Below are 18,616 nucleotides of genomic sequence, written 5' to 3' on the forward strand. Positions count from 1 at the left end.
GTCATTAAGCTTGATTAGGCTCGCAAGCCTAAACGAGCCTTTATATAATATAATTTATTATTATTTATATATATTTAAATAAAAACATATTAGGGGAATTATGGATTTAAGGTATTGGTAAACGAGCTTCTTAATGAGCTCGAGCCAAGCTTAAGCTTATTTAGGCACGTCAGATAAAAAACGAGTCGAGCCCAAGCCTAAGTTGATCTTGTATAATTATTTACAAACTCGAGCCGAGCTCAATACAAGAAAGATAGAATCGAGCCAAGCTCGAGCTTCATATAAATTAAACGAGCCTGAGCCGAGCCTGGCCAGGCTCGAGCTCAGCTCGACTCCTTTGCACCCCTAGCAGCTAGCGACTTCTAGTGTGATTCAGCAGTGTGAGGTGAGTTTTCCTCACTGTATGTAACGCCCGTAGATCCGGGCTAGTCAAATTAGAGACGATAAGCATCAAAAATGACTTTTTGATGGAAGATTATTTAGAAGGATTAATCTTAAACAAGTTTTAGTATATGTCACAAGGTTTCCATGCATATAAACAATGCCGAAATCCGAGTTATAACCAAGATCTGTTTGTTTGTTATTGACTAGTTATTTTGGATTGTTATCTTGGTTTATCGTATGATCAAGTAATGTTGTGTTTTGTTAGAACTGTATCCTGGTAGATGGGATAATGCTATGTGTAGTGACTTGTAAGATCTATTTGTTTGTTATTGACTAGTTATTTGTATACTTGTCTGTTATATGTACGTGTCGACATGGTGTATGTGTGGTTGGGTTGAGGCGGTCCTGCTTTGTGTTGAAGGCCAACAGACCTAGTAAGACCCGAATAGACTGAAGGCCAGTGGGGCGTACCAGTCATACCGAAGGCCTGTAGAACGGTCCAGATAGGTTGAAGGCCCAGTGTGGCGTACGAGTCATGTTGAAGGTTCTGTGAGCGGTCTAGGTAGACTGTAGGCCGGTGTGGCGTTCCAGTTAGACTGAAGGCTTTGTATGCATGTTGTTTATTGTTATTATTCTAATTTTGTGTTGTGTTGGTATTTTAGGGGAACCCACTACACTTTGGACTTACAGCTTTAGATTATGTTTCAGGTTACCTCAGATGATCGCGGGAAGGCGAATGTGTGAGCGTACACCTTCTCATGTTTTGTTTATGATTTTTGGGAAACTCTGATAATAGATATGTTTTGGAAAACTATTTTATAAACCACTGATGATTTTAGGTTGTTTAAAAAGTTTAAATTTTTCATGAATTATATGGATGTTACATGCACCTCGACCCATATTCAAGGATCTAAGTTACTTGTCCAACATCCAGGGTAAAAGATAATTTTACACTTCTCTTACTTGGCCCAAAACCAAGGCCCGACCCATTTGTTTGAAAAACACAAATTCCCAAATGGCATCCTAAAGCCTAATATGGCCTAACTTCCTAATTGGACCCCAAAACCGTAATGGGCCTAATTCCAAGAAAGCCCATAGCCTAGCAATGACCCAAAGTCAGAAGTCCAATGGCCTAACAAGGCCCAAACCCTAAAAGTCCAAAATATGGCCCAAACCCATAAAAGTCAACCGAAAGTCAAACTACTGAGTATGCTGGGCGTACTTAGACTTACATTTAGCGTACCCCTTCTGGGGCCAATATGTGCAATGTACGAGCTGAGTACGCCCCGCATACCCCGCAGATGACCAACCCAACCCATTAAATATATTTAGAGATGCAGACTAGACAGGATGTTTGGATAATCGCATATCTACCTGTGGGTTTGCAGTGTTTCTAGGACCAAATATGATTTCATGGAGTTTACATAAGCAACTATGTGTTTCGATTAAGCACAAAGATTGAATACAAAGCTTTGACTAACAGTATATATGAAGGTATATGTATACAATCTATTCTCAAGGAGGTAGGAGTGTGTTAGCCTCGACTGTTGGTATTATGGTGTGCTAACTTGGGAGCCACTTACTTGACAGCTAATATGATATTTCATGCTCGAACTAAGCACATTCAAGTAGATTTTCATTTCATTAGAGAAAGGATAGCTATGAGTACTTTTGATGTTCGATTTATATCTTCTAATGATCAAGTAGCAGACGAGTTTACTAAGCCAACAACTCGCAACATGCTTGACCCTATGAGATACAATCGAAACCTTGTTACAGTTAAGATTGAGGGGGAATGTAAACCGAAGATTAGAAGATAACATAGAATAGTTTGAATTGTGAGTTTATTATAGAGATAATATCATTTGAATGTAACCTTATCATGTAATGATTGTGTGTGTGTGTGTGTGTATATATATATATATATATATATATATATATATATATATATATATATATACGGGTTTTGTGTGGCAAATTCTTTGCTTAACTGATGTCCACTGGTTCGACATTGTGACCAACACTAATATAAGGTTAAAGAGATTTCTCAGCCACTACACTCTCTCATCGACATATCCACATACATATAGGGATTTGATCTTGACTAATGCCTTGTCTTTCCGCATCCTCTGTAGTGTCATGTTCACTTCTTCACAATCAGTTGTCGTGTTGCAACACTCACTCGATGCCCTTCAATGCCCTCGACATTCATACTTATAATCAACGAAAAAATTATTGTTAAATACAAAACGGAAGTAATTATGCAAATTTAACTTTGATATCCTCATTTTTTACGAGAGCCGGAATCTACATATATCTTATATTTTCTATGTTCCTTTTCCCTTTCTCGAAGACTTATGGATGAACGTTTTTGTCCCTCCTCTCATGGTTAACACCATTTTCATTTATTTTTCACTTCCTCACTGTCAAACATCATGAAAGAACAACCATCGATCGTATGACATCTTTAATTTAATATTCTATTACCATGAATTTCATAAGAATTTACAATATTTACACTTAAAACCACCATACCATATTTTAGATTCATCCATTTTATACGATTTGTATAAAAGGTCATTCATATTAAATGGGCTAAAGTTATTTTTCCGAACACATATACCAGCTTATTTACAAGGATATATCAAACAAACACTGAACCTAAAAAAATATGTTTTGTCTTTACTGATTTATCAAAAGACTGGGTAAAAATTTATGATAAAGAGTGATGAAGCAGAAATGAAGAAAAAGCCTGTGGATGATGTTGTGGTCTATGTTTTTGCTTGGAATTTAATTTATTGATTTGTCACCTTCGCTTACATAAATGCTCCCTCACCTTTTTCAGTTTCCCCATCCTATCACACTAATTAAAAAGATTTAATTTATTGACATCTTCAAGTACAAGGTTATTTTTTTCACTCAAACAACCATTCTCATAAATTTACAAGTGTCCTTGCTTTTACTACAAAGTAACACAAACAATTTAAAAATCAGTAAAGACTAATGTTTAAAATATTTAGATAAAATAATAGCGTTTGATTTTGAAAATAAAATAATAGTATTTTGCTGAATCATAGAGATGAAAGTTGTGAACTACTTATATACAAATTGGTTGATTTGTACTATATGATATCTTTAACAAGCAAAAAGTTAACTGAAAAAATGAAATAGATAGGTTAAAGTTATCTTTTGTGTGCTAGTTTATTTTTTAAATTTATTGTCATGTATGTTTTTTTTTTCTTTCCTAAAATAGCTTATAAGATAAAAAAGATTTAGACAATTTATTGATAAATTCGTAAAGTTTCTTTTGTAAGTTTTAAAATACAGTCTTACTGGTAATAAATTATATGTAATGTATAACATTTAAATCAACATTTTATTCTTGAACAACATCAATATTTTATGAAACTCAAAAAATGGCTAGTTAGGAGCAAGCAAAAATACAAAGTTAAGGCAATATTGGATTAAACAACCACACATTCCAATTAGTGCTTATTCCTTCCAAAAAAAAATTGACAATATTATCACAAATAAATTGTTTCCTATACTTCTACAAAAAATAACCGAAATCCTATAGGATCAAATTACCCAAATCATAGTCATAACCACCGACTGCAAAATCAAACGACATCTGCTACTACCCGGGGACATCACAATCCAAGCAAGCAAACTTAAATCTTGAAAATAATAGGAATTGGCAAGTCTAACCACATCTCGACCCTTCTCCAAACTTGTTGGGCCAAAAGACAATTACGAAATAAGTGCGCGACATCTTCCGGGTCTGACTAACAAATAGGGCAAAGAATCAAGTCCAACTCCATACCTTTAGTCGCCAATATCAATCTAACAGGAATCTTTTTCATCAAATCTCGCCACAAAAAGATGTTGACCTTGATAGGAACATGAATATCCCATCTCGTAGTAAAACTTCACACTGGAAGTCTCGAAGCATCAATATGACTCTTGACAGATCTGACGAAAAACATATCAGGAGAATCTAAATCCCAGTTCTATTTATCTGAAACGGAGGTTAAAATATCTATAAGATTATCAAATTGCATAGTTTCCTTACCACCTCTATAAGAAATTCCAACATGTACAAAACCAAAGTTTACAAACTAGGCCGCCTTGTTTTAGGAAGAGAGAGTACAACCTGTGATATTATATAACAGATTGAATAACTTGTTCTTACTAATCAGTTTAATATTATGAAAATACTATGTTATTTAGATAATATTTTTATAATATAAGTTTCATTTTTTTAAAGTATTTTTGATATTATATTACATTTATCATAAAACGTATCAACTGATTCATCAAACTTTAATATTGTATCAAATAGTAATTTATTAGTATGTTCATCAACAGTTATATTGAGTGTGAGCTTATTCATCAAGTACAATACATACCTATCCAAATTAATAAATAAATAAACTAGAGTCGAACTAAGCTAAACTAGTATAGTTTCAACTAATCCAAACTATTATAGTTTCAATCATTTTAAATTACAGAAAAACAACTTAAAATTTCAAACGAGTCTGATATATTGTCATTTGTAAGTTATAAAATCACAAATTTTGATTATATTTTTATTTTATATCGAAAATAACGATTTGTTGAAATTATCGCATTCAAAAGCTAAACAAATAGCCAAATTCAATATACTCCAACTCAAATTGATCAAAAATTATGTTTTTTTTTTAATTTTAAACAATTTCAGTGAACTCCTCAAATTTGATCAACTTTGTCTTTTTTTTTTTTAATAATTTTTTTGGGTCCAAATTAATTTTTGTCTTGATGGGAATGTTTTTGACCTTTGGATTCTTACACCATGCCCCTATTTCACACACTCCCTGGATATCCATTCCCTGCATAAATAGCTTCTGCAACCTTATTAATGGTAGTTTACGTTTATACCCTTTACCAAAAATACCCACCACACATCACACCAAAACCCAAATCCAGCCAAACATACACATTTCAATACACAAAGTACAAATCATCGAAGCATTATTTCTTGAATTTAACAATTCCATCTCTCTAACTCTTATTTCTCTTTGGGGTATAAAGGAAAAGACACCCCCACTCCACTTTTCACCATAATAGAAACCATGGATGTAAGTTACCACACCTCACTCACCTCCTTCACTTTCATTTCCAACTCCTCCATCAATCCACCATAACTCGTAGTTGAAAGTTGATTGATGTTCCTTTACAGAAATTTCATCAATGGTGTTGTGTTTTGCAGGAATTCACGGGAAATCATATTCCGGCGTTTGGGAGCTGGGATTGCAACAATCATCTTCCTTTCACTCAATGTTTCGAATCAGCTCGACAAACTGGGTACATCGGTTATGGCTATGGCTACCCTCAAGATCGCGATCTGTACGTCGCCGGAGATCTGTATGAGAACAATGTCGTTACTCCAGCCATGATTGTCGTTCCTCGCCGTCGGGTAATTCCTAATTCCTGATTGTACTTCACTTTCTGTTGTTCGTTGAATTGATTCTGAATTATGGTTTTCTCTTTTGTGGTGTGTGACAGAGGAAAGCACCGGTGAAGCAAAGGAAGAAGGAACCGTGGGTGGTTTGTGATTACGATTATGTTTACGACTACAGCGAGAAGGAAGATCTTACACCGGAGCAACCGAGGAAGGATGTCAATGTTAGTGGTAAAGTTCATCCAAAAGCTGTTGATGAAGACTTGTACAAGATCTCGCCGGAGCTCCTCCGTGCACCGCCGAGGAGGGTATATTGTTTCTTCTTACTTTCCATTACTGTTCACGGGTTATCTGACACTTTTTGAATCTCCGCAATTCACGTAATTTAGTTTTGTGCACTCTTAACATGACCTGTGGACCCCATAGTCAAACCATGCTTAAAGTCAACACTCTTCTTCTGTTCTTCACCAATAATCAATCAAATCTCATTTACATATAAATTTTATGAGGATCAAAGAGTTAAAGAAAATAGATGTTTATATACTACAAAGAAAATGTAATAATTATGGGTATTTTATATCTTTATTTTAGGGACTTGGGTCAAAGATTAAAGAAATAGGAGTTTTTTTCTGGTTTTAAATACTTGATTTTGTCTTGTAATGCAGAAGAGCAATAACCAATAAGTCAAATCTCATTCATATTAAATTTCTTTAAAGAAAATATTCTTCAAAGATAAGTAATAGTTTTTATTGGTATTTTCTTTCTTGATCTTGGGAGGTGAATCCAAGATTAAAGTAATAAAATATAAGAATTTAAGGTTTAATTAACTTGAGTTTGTTTTCTTATGCAGAAGAGCAAGAGATGGGGGTTGTTTTCAATGTGTATGCAGCCAACTTGCGTTAAGTGAAATCTTTGAAGATGCAAATTTCAAAAATAGTAGAGATATATAAATATATATATAGATATATAAGAGTATGTGTGAATGTTTCAAAGATGATGACATGGCCCAAGGATATGAAGATGTGAAGAAGAAGAAGAAGAAGAAGAAGAGGAGAAGTATTCATGATGTTCTTTTTGTTTTGGTGTAATCCATTTTTGTATTTCACTTGACAAAGTTTAATGAATTGAATTTTGGGCCATAATTCCTTAACCCTTATCGATATTTAAATGTCATTAACATTTTGTAATACCAAACATACCAAAATATGCAATTTTTGTTGTGGGTAGGATTATTTATCAAGGAATTTTTGACATTTTTTCTTTCAAGAATCTTGAGTTCTTTCTTCCAAGAAACAAATTGATCCAATGTTGAAGATGGGTCTTTTAAGTTACATGAACGTGTCAATACATTTTTTTTTGTAAACAAAAACTTGTACTTGTTATTTGAGTGTTTAATCAGAGATCGATAGTAATAAAGTAAAAAAGATCTTTAAGTTGAAAAATTGGTGAAAAATATGAAAGTAATGAGGAAAATGGTAAAAAGAAAAGAAGACTTTTGGGTGGTGGGGTATGGTTTGTTACTATAATTATGAAAGTTTCTGCATGCTTTAAACCAACCCAAAAAGAAACCCTCTATTTTGCATGCTCTGAAAATACCACCAGTCTTGCCTTTATTGAAAGTGACTTGAGTATGCCAATGTATGTTGGCTTGTACCATTCTATATGTATTAATCTTTAATAAATATTTTGAAATTATTATTGTCAATATAGTATGTGTTTGTAAATAGTGTATGGATATGTTGCAAATCATGTTTTATGTATTAAATTGTTAATCTTGTTTTGTGATTGACCTTAGCATTCAAAATCCAATGTGAAATTAGCTCTATGTATTTAATAATTTAAAGGTATTTTTTTTATATAAAATAGTAAATTTTAGTTGGGATATAAAAATATTCATAGGTATGGGGAAGTTTCTTGACTAGAAACTTTTTGTTTTTAGCTTTAGGCCACCTTTTCCTTTTTGTGTCTTTACTCACAAAGAGTTAAAAATGAGGCATTTTGCTTATAAGATACAAAAGCTTGTGGTAGGTTATCTTTTAAGGTCAATCTTTTGAGAGGGACAACATGAAAAAGACTTGGGGGCCTAGGGGTGATATGGTCTTTTTTTTTTTTTTTAAGATTAAAAAGAAAAAAGAACATCAAAATGTTTGTAGGGTGTTGCCTTTTATTGGTGGTGCACATGGAAAAGGAGTGAAGAGACTTGTTTTGAAAGATAGATGGACACTCCCAAGGCCTTTTCAGTGCAAGGTTTATTTATATGATTCTTTTTTATTATTATTATTATTATTATTATTATTATTATTATTATTATTATTATTATGCTCACTCGATAACTCGTAGAAACACGAATATAATATCTTCTAGAAATCTTTAAATGACTCGTTGCTTTTTTGTGTTGAAACTAGAGTACTAGACCTCAAAATATTTCTAACCGTATATTGTACATAACTTTTCGTCTTACGGATCGTTCCATATTCTTCATTGAAGTTGGCCCAAAAATAGTGTTTAGTTTGAGCTCTCGTATTAGAATATCTATGTTGTTATAAATCATGGTTGTAAAATTAATAAACTTATCTTAAGGTAATTACTTAAGTTTGAAGTCCTATCAACATAACCGTTGTGACTTTGTAACATGGAAAACATGGGCTCCTTAATGAGGATCCTAGTCCTCGATAAAGATGGGGATAGGACACCTCGACAACAAAACTAAGCTTTTAGTCTTTAGATTTAATTTACTTTTCTGTTTAACAACTATTTTCACTAAATTTTTTTATAAAAATAAACGTTATAAATTTCATTTTCTAGCTATTAGCTTTTATATTGGAGATAAATATATATATATATATATATATATATATATATATATATATATATATATATATATATATAGTATGATCCTTATTTATATAATTATAAAAATAAAGACTATAAAAATATCAAATAATAATTATGAATTTAATATTTAATATTTAAGAAAAAAATAATTAAAAAATAAAAAATAAAACCTTAAAGGTTATATAATAATAGAGTAAAATAAAACATTATCAAATAAAATGGGGTTAATTGTATAATATATAAAACTTCAAAAAAAAAATATAGAGTATCTCTCCTTATGATAAAAAAATATCTTCATAGCTTTTTCATAAAAGAATTAGGGTTTTTGGCAAAAAGAAATCCATTATTTTGATTTTTTTTTTTTTTTTTTTTTTTGATAAAATCTTAAAATATGTTTTGAATGAGAAAAGTCTTAATTATTTTTAATATTTTATCCAAATTAACAAAAGAGTCGTTATTTTCATTTTAACAGAAAATGATAAACTTTTGTGTAAAATTAAATAATCCAAAATTTTCTGTTCAACATTTTGTTTATGATTTTATCAAAAAAAAAAATCAAAATAATAAGATTTTTCTAAATAAAAAAAAAAAAAAAAAAAAATCCTAAAAAAGTTATTTAGTTTTTAAACTCTATTACGAATTTTGTTCAAACTCTATATTTTGTTAAGGATATAGTCCTTTTTTTTTCAAATTCATCCAAAAGTTAGATTATTTTAACATACTTATTTTCTAAACTTTTTTTTACACTCCTACTTTTTTACAACATTTTAAAACCCTTTTAATACTTTTTATATTGTATCAATTTTTATTTTAATTTTGAAAAAATTATTACAAACCTTTATAAACTTTTTTTACAGCTTTTTATAATTTTTCATAACTTTAAAAAAAAATTACAGCCCTAATAAATAATTTTGTCTAAAAACATTATATGAATATGTAAAAAAGTTTACGATTACAAAATAAGTTTAAAATGTTGTACTAAAAAAATATATAAAACACGCTTAAAACGTTTTTATAAAAAAAAAAGCATAAAAAATAGAAATATTTTAAAAAAAATGTAAAATCTTTTAAAAAATTACATATAAAGGTTTTAAAATTTTAAAAGGTTATGAAAAATTGTAAAAAAAAAACAAAAAACAAAAAAAACAAAACAAAAAAGAAGAATAAAATAAAACTTGGAGAAAACGTTTAATTTTAGGATTGGTTTATAAAAAAATTAAAAGAAAAATAGACCATGTTCATAACAAAAATAAAAAATCAGACCAAAAGCATAAACTTGAAATATGGTTTGTTATACATGGTATAACATGTAGAAATACGAAAACAAAGAGTTCATTATCTTTTTATAATATTTTTCTTTGTTGGCAACCTAAAAACATTTTCAATAGTATTCCTCTTAAAAACATTGTTAACCTGTTTCTAAACTTCAACCTCTTAATTTCTAATAGGGTTTGTCCATTTGATATCTATATTTAATAATGTTTTGTTTTATATCCTATTTATATCTATTTATGTTTAAATATTAAATCTTTAGTGTTTTTTATTAGTTATTATATTTGGTTTATCATTTTCTTATTTTTATTATTACTCATGTGAAGTTTAATGTTCCAAAATAATAGAAAATTTTTTAATTTTTATAACCATCAACTCAATACATCAAGTGTTACAAAATCAATCCTAGTAAAAATGTATCACAATTCATCATAGTAGAATAATAGTAATCATCGATGCGGAAATCATAAGGGATGTTGTGCAGTAAAGCCGGATCATTCCCTTTAGAACTAGAAGTACTTGAAAAATATTTAAATCACAAACTGTAAGACAATGCTAAGTGAGTGCCTCAAAATACTACATATCATACAATGAGCCCAGCCTGACATACAAATGGGCACAATCCAACATACAAATAGGGCCAGTTCAATGTGCATACCAATAGGCACAACCCAACATATAAATGGGCCCAACCCAACATGAAAGCCAATGGGCCTAGCCCAACATACAAATGCAAAAGTCACAAAGAAAGCTAGCATCTACACAATATAGTGTGAAGACTCACCTATCTCATGAAATCAACTAAGCCACAATTCAAAGCCCCCCAAAAGATGCTACAACACTTCTATCAAAACCAAGGTTGTAAAAATCGTTCGACGTTAGCTAGTCGGTGGACTGGGGTTAAGGGATTAATCAGCTAGGAAAAGATTAATCGAGGGATTAATCGGGGACCATTAATTGCTAATTTGTTAGATTTTAAAAAATTAAATATGACTAATATCATATAAATGTTCGTAAATACCACTAATATCATAACAAAATAGGTTAATATGATATATACAACACTAATCATACCTGAAATAGTTTCTATTGAGATAGAACTTCTTCAAAGTGTTAAAATTTCATTGGTCTCTACTGTTTCAGTCATTGTGTATGCTGGGATTAATCGCTAAGCGCCCTTTAATCGGTCGAGTAGCGCCTAGGGATTAATCGGAGATTAATCGGGACCTAATCGGGATTTTTACAACATTGATCAAAACATATAAGGTCCAACCTGTAACATCCTGACTCCCACATATTTATTTAAAGCTTTTATATTCATAATTCTAGACTTACTCAACGATTTTGTTGCCTCAACTCGTCATGTAGAAGCTGATAAAGCCGCATGAATTCTAGAACCTACTCAACGAGTTGGAGGACCCAACTCGACGAGTAAAGGTTGTGTATTAAAACCCTAATTTTAAGGGTTTGCACCCCTATTTAAAGGACCTTAAGTCCTCCTTCCAGGCTCCTTACCACCTTTTCATCATCCCCTTGCCAGAGAAAAACCCTAATCTCCCCATTGTGTGAGTGTGTGAGCTTGGAAGTCATTTTGGGTGCTCTTTAGAAAGGAAACTTGAAGGTTGAGGAACTTGGATCAAGAAGAAGGTTGTAAATCCATTATCTACTTAGTATTGGCAACCAATATAAGGTATAAAGCTAATACCTTGACTTCTCATTGCTTAGATATTCCTTTGTGAAAGAAATGGTCATTTCTAGTGCAAAATGGAGTCACTTTCGGGTTTGAGCTTGTCATAAGGACACGGTTTCAGATATGTACCCCTCTAGGCCCTCATTGACATAAAGTCTCAAGCTTTATGAAGCTTTGGCCCTTCTTCATGCCCTAAACTTATTCTTAGACTTAGTTTTGGTGTTTTAAGCCTTTTGAGACCTTGCATGCACGTAAACTTAGTAACTTTACATGGTAACTTCACCCTAGAAAGCTAGATCTGGAGTTTGGAGCTATGAACTCGACTGGAATGAGCTGAATGCGAAATGGATGAAGGAACTCGACGAGTTGCATAGTCAACTTGACGAATTTGATGAGGGTTTTTCGCTTTTTAGATTCTGCATGAACTCGGCAAGTTATCGAGATGACTCAACGAGTTGGATCGGGTTTTCCCCGATATTCTGGATGTTGCATGGACTCGACGAGTTACTTGGTAACTCGTTGAGTTGACTGGGGTTTTCGTGACTTTCTGGATTATGAAGGAACTCGACGAGTTTGTAAGCTACACTCGACGAGTTAGGTCAACATGGACTATTGACTTTGACCTTGACCAAGGGTTGACCAATTTGACTTCTGAGGGTATTTTGGTAATTTGAGAATTTAAGGAATTGGATCAACTGTGGTTTTAGGTGTTGATGTTTGGAGCCATGTTTCGGGAGCTTGATATTTTAGGTTCAATCGACTTGTGAGATGAGTTATCCATACTATACTAACACGGTCGAAGGCACCAATGTCGGCCCTTTTTGGATTGTTATCCTGGTTATTACATGATGATATGCTTAGTGACCTGTTAGGTCGGTATCCTGGTATATAGGATGAGGATATGTTAGTGACCTGTTAGGTTGATATCCTGGTATATAGGACGATGCTATGATTAGTGATCTATTAGATCGGTTTAACTGTTTGTACATGCTAGCTAGCTTATGGTATTTATATATTGATTGTGTATGTGGGGTTTGGTTGAGGCGGACTTGCTTTGTGTTGAAGGCCAACAAGCCTAGGGTGAACCGGATAAACTGCAGACCCATTAGGGCATATCAGTTAGGCCGAAGGCCCGAAGAACGATCCAGACATGCTGAAGGCTCGGGTGGGCGGACCAGACATGCTGAAGGTTTTGAGAGTGGGCCAGATAGAATGCAGGCTTGGTGAGGGCAATCCAGTCATACTGTAGACTCTATATGCATGCTGTTTATTTGCTATTATATGGTTATGATTTGTATGGTGTTGGTATTTTGGGAGAACTCACTAAGCTTTGGGCTTACAGTTTTGGATTTTTTTTCAAGTACTTCGAATGATCGCAGGAAAGCGAAGGCTTGATTGTGCACCTCCTTGCATTTTATGATTTTGATTTCTGGGATACATTGATATGATACTATTTTGAAAACATTTTTTAATATATAATGGTTTTTGAATGTTTGAAAGAGTTTTTAATTTTCATAAATTTTATGGATCTTATATAAGTTGATATCAGAGCCTTAGTTTGAGTGAATTGGAGGAACACTCGTGTGAATGCAATCTCAAACTATGGAAAATATTTTTAAAATGATTTTCATATAGTTTTCAAAATACTAAAGGAGGATGCATTGTGTACGATCACCCAGAGCCAGTAAGTAGACCCCAAAATACCATATGGATGTTTGATATTGCGATATGATAGAACAACATGCTAGTGATAGGCTAGGGATCTTCAGGAATTACATGATATAATTGCCCGATTATATGATGCATGATAGCCTAGGGTTTTCCTTATATTAAATTGACATTGTTACTTTACTTGCTTAGTGTATGCATCATAGTTGTACATAATTAAGATCTTATAGCCTGAGAATGTTTGATTTGGCATTATTTCCTATTCTTATTTGATGAAGGGCTTAGGGTAGGATCAGATATTCGAAAGTCTATAGGGTTCAATGTTATTTATGATTAGCATATATGAGTGTTGCAGGGTTGGTGAAAGTTTCATAGATGAGTTGTGCGGGGTCAGCCAGCCAATTATGAGATATTTAGCCTTCCTCTAGGAGTGAGGATTAAGCGCTCACCTATGTTTATGTATATTCTTAGGACGTTATGATGATACTTGATACAAATATGGGTAGGTGTAGAAGGAAGTATGGGCTCATAATACTGAAAGCACAGGACCCATACGTATATCAAGGAAGTCACAACCCCTAGGGCACTGTTGAGAGTTAGTTCCCTGTAATTATATGGGATGTTTGATATCTTCTTGGTATATATTTTCAGCATGGTAGTTACCAGGCGATTTGTAACTGGATCCAGGTCAGGATCAAGAGTTGGCAGTCATGGTGGACCAGTAGTGCCCGAGACTATTGGTCAGATGAGACCGGATGAGATGGATGCCAGGATTCGGGAGATCTTGCATGATAAGATTGTTATACTATTCCGGGAACAGTTTCCAGAGATGTTTGGATCTATCAAGACCGCCATGGCTGAGTACTTTGATGAAAATTATGCAGCCATTTCTGAGACGGCTACCACTGTATCCTCTACCGTTGTAGCAGCCGCTGGTGGTGGGACATGTCGGGCTTTTCAGTACCGGGACTTCGATAACATGAAGCCTTGACTTTTGATGGGATTCAGGACCCGATCATAGCCATGAGGTGGCTATCAGATGTGGAGGAATGCTTATTCACATGCTTATGTCCTACTGACCATAAGGTCAGGTATGCTCTGAACCTGATGAGGTTCGAAGCAAAGGACTGGTGGAGATTGATGACAGGTTCATATACAGATGATCAGAGAGTTGCAGTTACGTGGGATCAGTTCAAGGAGATGTTCCGTGCTCACTACATTGCACGGGTTGAGCGCGAGCAACTGACACATGAGTTTTTGGATTTGAGGCAGGTTACAGAGTTGGTAACAGAGATCACCCGTATGTTCACTGAAAGGGAGATATTTTTCCCTGAGTTTGCTTCTGAGCAGGCTCTATGACATGTTATCTGAGCATGCTCAAGACCGGCATCCGTCAGTTTGTTGCTACCCAGTGTTGTGATACATTGTTGGAGTTACAGGAGGTCGATAGGCGGCGAGAGCTTGAGATTGAGTTATAGTTACTGGAGCAGAGACATGCCCCAATGCAGTTGTAGTCGGCGCCGAAGTGGTATAAGATCGCTGATACTAACTCTGGGGGCCAGCGTGGCCGCACTTGTAGGAAGTGCAGGAAGGGCCATTATAGGGTGTGTAGATCTGGTGTTGTGTGCTGCAAATGCGGCAAGGAGGGGCACTTTGCGAGGGATTGCCACCAGTTAGCCCCAGTTCAGGATATGAGGATTTGTTACCACTACGATCAGGTTAGTCACGTGAAGACCGACTGTCCATTATTTGTTGCCCGGCTGGTGCAGGCTCCAGCGCCGGCTATGCTGAGGATTACTGACGGGGTCAGGGTAGAGTAGAGCCTCCGAAGGCTTGGGGATGTGCCTTTTAGCTTACAGCCAAGGAGGCCAGGACAACACCAGATGTGGTGGTTGGTATGTTTCCATCGTTTGATCTTATTGATTATATTTGATTTATGCTTATGTGTTCTACCTATGTTAGGTACGTTTTCAGTGAACTCCTTACCTGCATTGGTATTATTTGACTCCGGGGCAAGTCGGTCATTTGTTTCTCGATCGCTTAGTAGGGAGTTCGGTTTGCATAAAGGAGAGCTTGAGTGTCCATTACGAGTGTCTATCGCCAACAAACACGAAATTTCTACTTCTTCTGTCTATCAGGGTTGCGTTCTGGAGATCTTGGGGGTATCCTTCCTGATAGACTTGATTCTGATCCCCATAAGGGATGTATGTGTGATTGTGGGTATGGATTGACTGAGTCGCTTCGGTGTCATGATCGACTGCGAGGGTCAGCAGGTAGTAGTTCGAACCCAGAGTGGGGGAGAACTGGTTATCTACGGCGAGGGCACTAGATTGGGTTTAGGGTTTTGCTCAGCTGGCATGGCTCGACAATATATTCAGCACGGGTGTGCAGGCTACTTAGCGTATATGGTGGATACGCGGGTCAAGGATCAGGTTTTAGTTTCGGATGTTCCGGTTGTCAGAGAGTTTGTTGATGTGTTTCAGATAACACTAAGCGGTTAGGAGGCCTTTATTTCACTAGTACATACAATAGATGTGCGAGTGTTATTCAAAAAAGATTGCACACATTTGAGGTTTGTAAGGGGTCTTTGATATTTTTATAATTCTAGTTTCAAAAAACATATTATATCATGGTTATTGCTTGCATCCAATAAACCATGGTATACTTAAAAAATCTTATTTTATGAAAAAGAAAATCAAATTTTAACAATGTTCCTTTATAAAACTCGGTTTAATAAAATTGACGCGATCAAATTTTAATAGATGGTATTAAGTCGATGTTTGAGCGTCTTAGAACATTTGTAAACCTTTTAATAAAACTTCATTTTATAAATTAGGGTTTGGAGTTTAATAAGTTTACAAACCTCTATTTTAAATGTTTACAATTTTTATTCTGAATTTTTACCGGTTACTAGTTTTAACGATAAAGTTTGTTTTATCTTAAAACTATATTTACCATCTTATGTTAAAAGGTAAATTTAATTAAAACCAAATTCCTTTGTGATGGTTATTTATGTTTATATATTATTTTGCATTTGAAAAACTAATTTATCAACCATAACATGATAAGACAATACAAGCATGCATAACAATTATAACATATGTGCATAAGCCAAGCCATAAACTAATAATATTTTTGTGAGTCATCACAAAAAATATTAAGTCCGTTCCTAAAGGGACATTCATCTTGTGTAATCTTCATGTGCCCCCGCTTGCTTCAATATTTTGTAGCTAGTTTATAAAAATAAGTTTATAAAGTTTAAGAAACGTTAATAAAATCAAGTTTATAAACTTTTGATCTTAAAAATGGCTATCATCTTCATTCTTATTATATTTTTATAGAAATAAACTATTTCTAAAACTAATCTATTACTTACAAAAATTAACAAATGAAAACTATTTATTTAATTATTATATACCATATGAATAAATATATAATTATAGTCATTTTAAATAAATCAACACATTTATGTAAACTTTTAGTTAAAGAATAAAAATTATAAACATTTTAAAGTTGTCACAGAAAATATGTATAAATTTTTCTTGCAAAAATAAAATCATCCATGTTTTCCAAAAACAAAGATTTCATCAACTTAACAAATAATCTTAACTAATCTTGCAAAAATGACGTTGATACTAATTGTTGGGTTTTATTAAAAAATTATTTCAAAAACATAAACAATGCAACGGAAGACTTAAGATTTGAACAAAAATAAAACTAGTTTATTCCCACCAATGATCATTTTGCAAGACTTAGAAAGATTAACACAATCATAGAAGATAAAACATAACAACCTTTGAAGACTTTGATCACCATAGGAGGTTGGAAGTTAATGAAGATGCCATTAAACTCTAAATTAAAATCTCTCTAAAAGTATCCACCAAGCAAAACAAAACCACCATATATGCTAGTATAACATTTGTAAAATGTTGTTCTTAAGCTTTAAGACATATGCCAAAATATGTTTAAGGGGAACCAACAATTTAAGCCGTCACTTGTAGCACTAAATTGCAAAAGAGAAGCGGCGAGGGGAGCCCATTTTGCTGTCGGCAATTTGGAGAACAGAAGAGAAAGAAGTTTTCAAAAACTAACTCACATGACTACGATACACTAGCTTATATATTAAGATCAAAATTAAGAGTAGACCATAAAGCAAAAGTAAATGCATTTTCTTACAAATATGAAGTAAATGAATAAACAATTGAACACTCCATGCAACATGTCTTTTAATCATATAACTAGTGACATATAAGAAGCATGACTTTAAGTATTAATCAATTCGTAAAACATTCTTGTCTCTTTGACTAGATATTGTGTGTGTGTGTGTGTGTGTATATATATATATATATATATATATATATATATATATATATATATATATATATGTTCAGGTTCATTTGAGACCATTCTAATTTTGTGAGACCGTGAAACCAAATCTAAAAATGATTTTAAAATGCAAAATAAATGGAAAAATCTAAAAATTCTTTTTTTAAATATTATTTTCGAAACTTGAATTAACTAAAAAAAATAAAAAATAATAAAAAAATACCGTTTTTTTTTTTAAAATACGTGAAATATTCTAAATAGAATATTACACTGATATATTCTAAAAAATAATTTTAAAATGCAAAATAAATGGAAAAATCTAAAAATTCTTTTTTTAAATATTATTTTCGGAACTTGAATTAAATAAACAAAATTAAAAAAAAAATCCTATTTTTTTTTAAAAATACGTGAAATATTCTAAATACAATATTACACTGTACATATTTTAAAAATAATTTTAAAATGCAAAATAAATGGAAAAATCAAAAACTTCTTTTTTTAAATATTATTTTCGGAACTTGAATTAACTAAAAAAAATTTAAAACAATAAATAAAATAAAATAAAATAAAAAAAATGCATCTTACGGTCTCATAAAATTAAACCGTCTCACATGAACCTAACCATATATAACTTCTAATATATAAATACATTTTTTACAAATAAACTCTAACTAGTTTATTAAAATATAAATATAAATAACTTATGAATAATTATGTTTTATGATATATTTCATAAGTTGTTATTTCTTCAATAAATATTATTTCTATAAGTAATAAATGCCTAATTAGCAAAATATTATTTTCATGAAATAATAGTTTTCCAATTAAATACAAGTATTGATATATTTATTAATAATCAAATTATACTAATAAATAATCAACTGATGATAACTTACTATATGATGTGATCCTATATGATCATATATTATTATCAATATTATTCTATAATGATTTTTGGACATACATGATCTTTTCAATATATATATTCTACTATTTATCAA

The 18,616-nt window shown here is 32.6% G+C and overlaps 1 protein-coding gene across 1 annotated transcript; it reads left to right on the forward strand.

The window, feature by feature from the left end:
- The first annotated feature begins 5,430 nt into the window (after nt 1-5,430).
- LOC145048433 (uncharacterized) lies at nt 5,431-6,974 on the forward strand. The gene is made up of 4 exons (XM_078996916.1): nt 5,431-5,501; nt 5,633-5,839; nt 5,929-6,132; nt 6,675-6,974. Exons 1-4 carry the CDS (start codon nt 5,496-5,498, stop codon nt 6,729-6,731), a joined length of 474 nt encoding a protein of 157 aa, XP_078853042.1. The 5' UTR covers nt 5,431-5,495; the 3' UTR covers nt 6,732-6,974.
- Nucleotides 6,975-18,616: the final 11,642 nt, after the last annotated feature.

Source organism: Lactuca saligna, chromosome 5, assembly GCF_052625555.1.
Source record: "Lactuca saligna cultivar CGN05327 chromosome 5, ASM5262555v1, whole genome shotgun sequence".
Classification (NCBI taxonomy): Eukaryota; Viridiplantae; Streptophyta; class Magnoliopsida; order Asterales; family Asteraceae; genus Lactuca; species Lactuca saligna.

Bases quoted from the DNA above. Each gene is read 5' to 3' on its own strand.
- LOC145048433 (XM_078996916.1), top strand. The intron at 5,840-5,928 runs GTAATTCCTAAT...GGTGTGTGACAG, and splicing joins TTGTCGTTCCTCGCCGTCGG to AGGAAAGCACCGGTGAAGCA. The intron at 6,133-6,674 runs GTATATTGTTTC...TTTCTTATGCAG, and splicing joins TCCGTGCACCGCCGAGGAGG to AAGAGCAAGAGATGGGGGTT.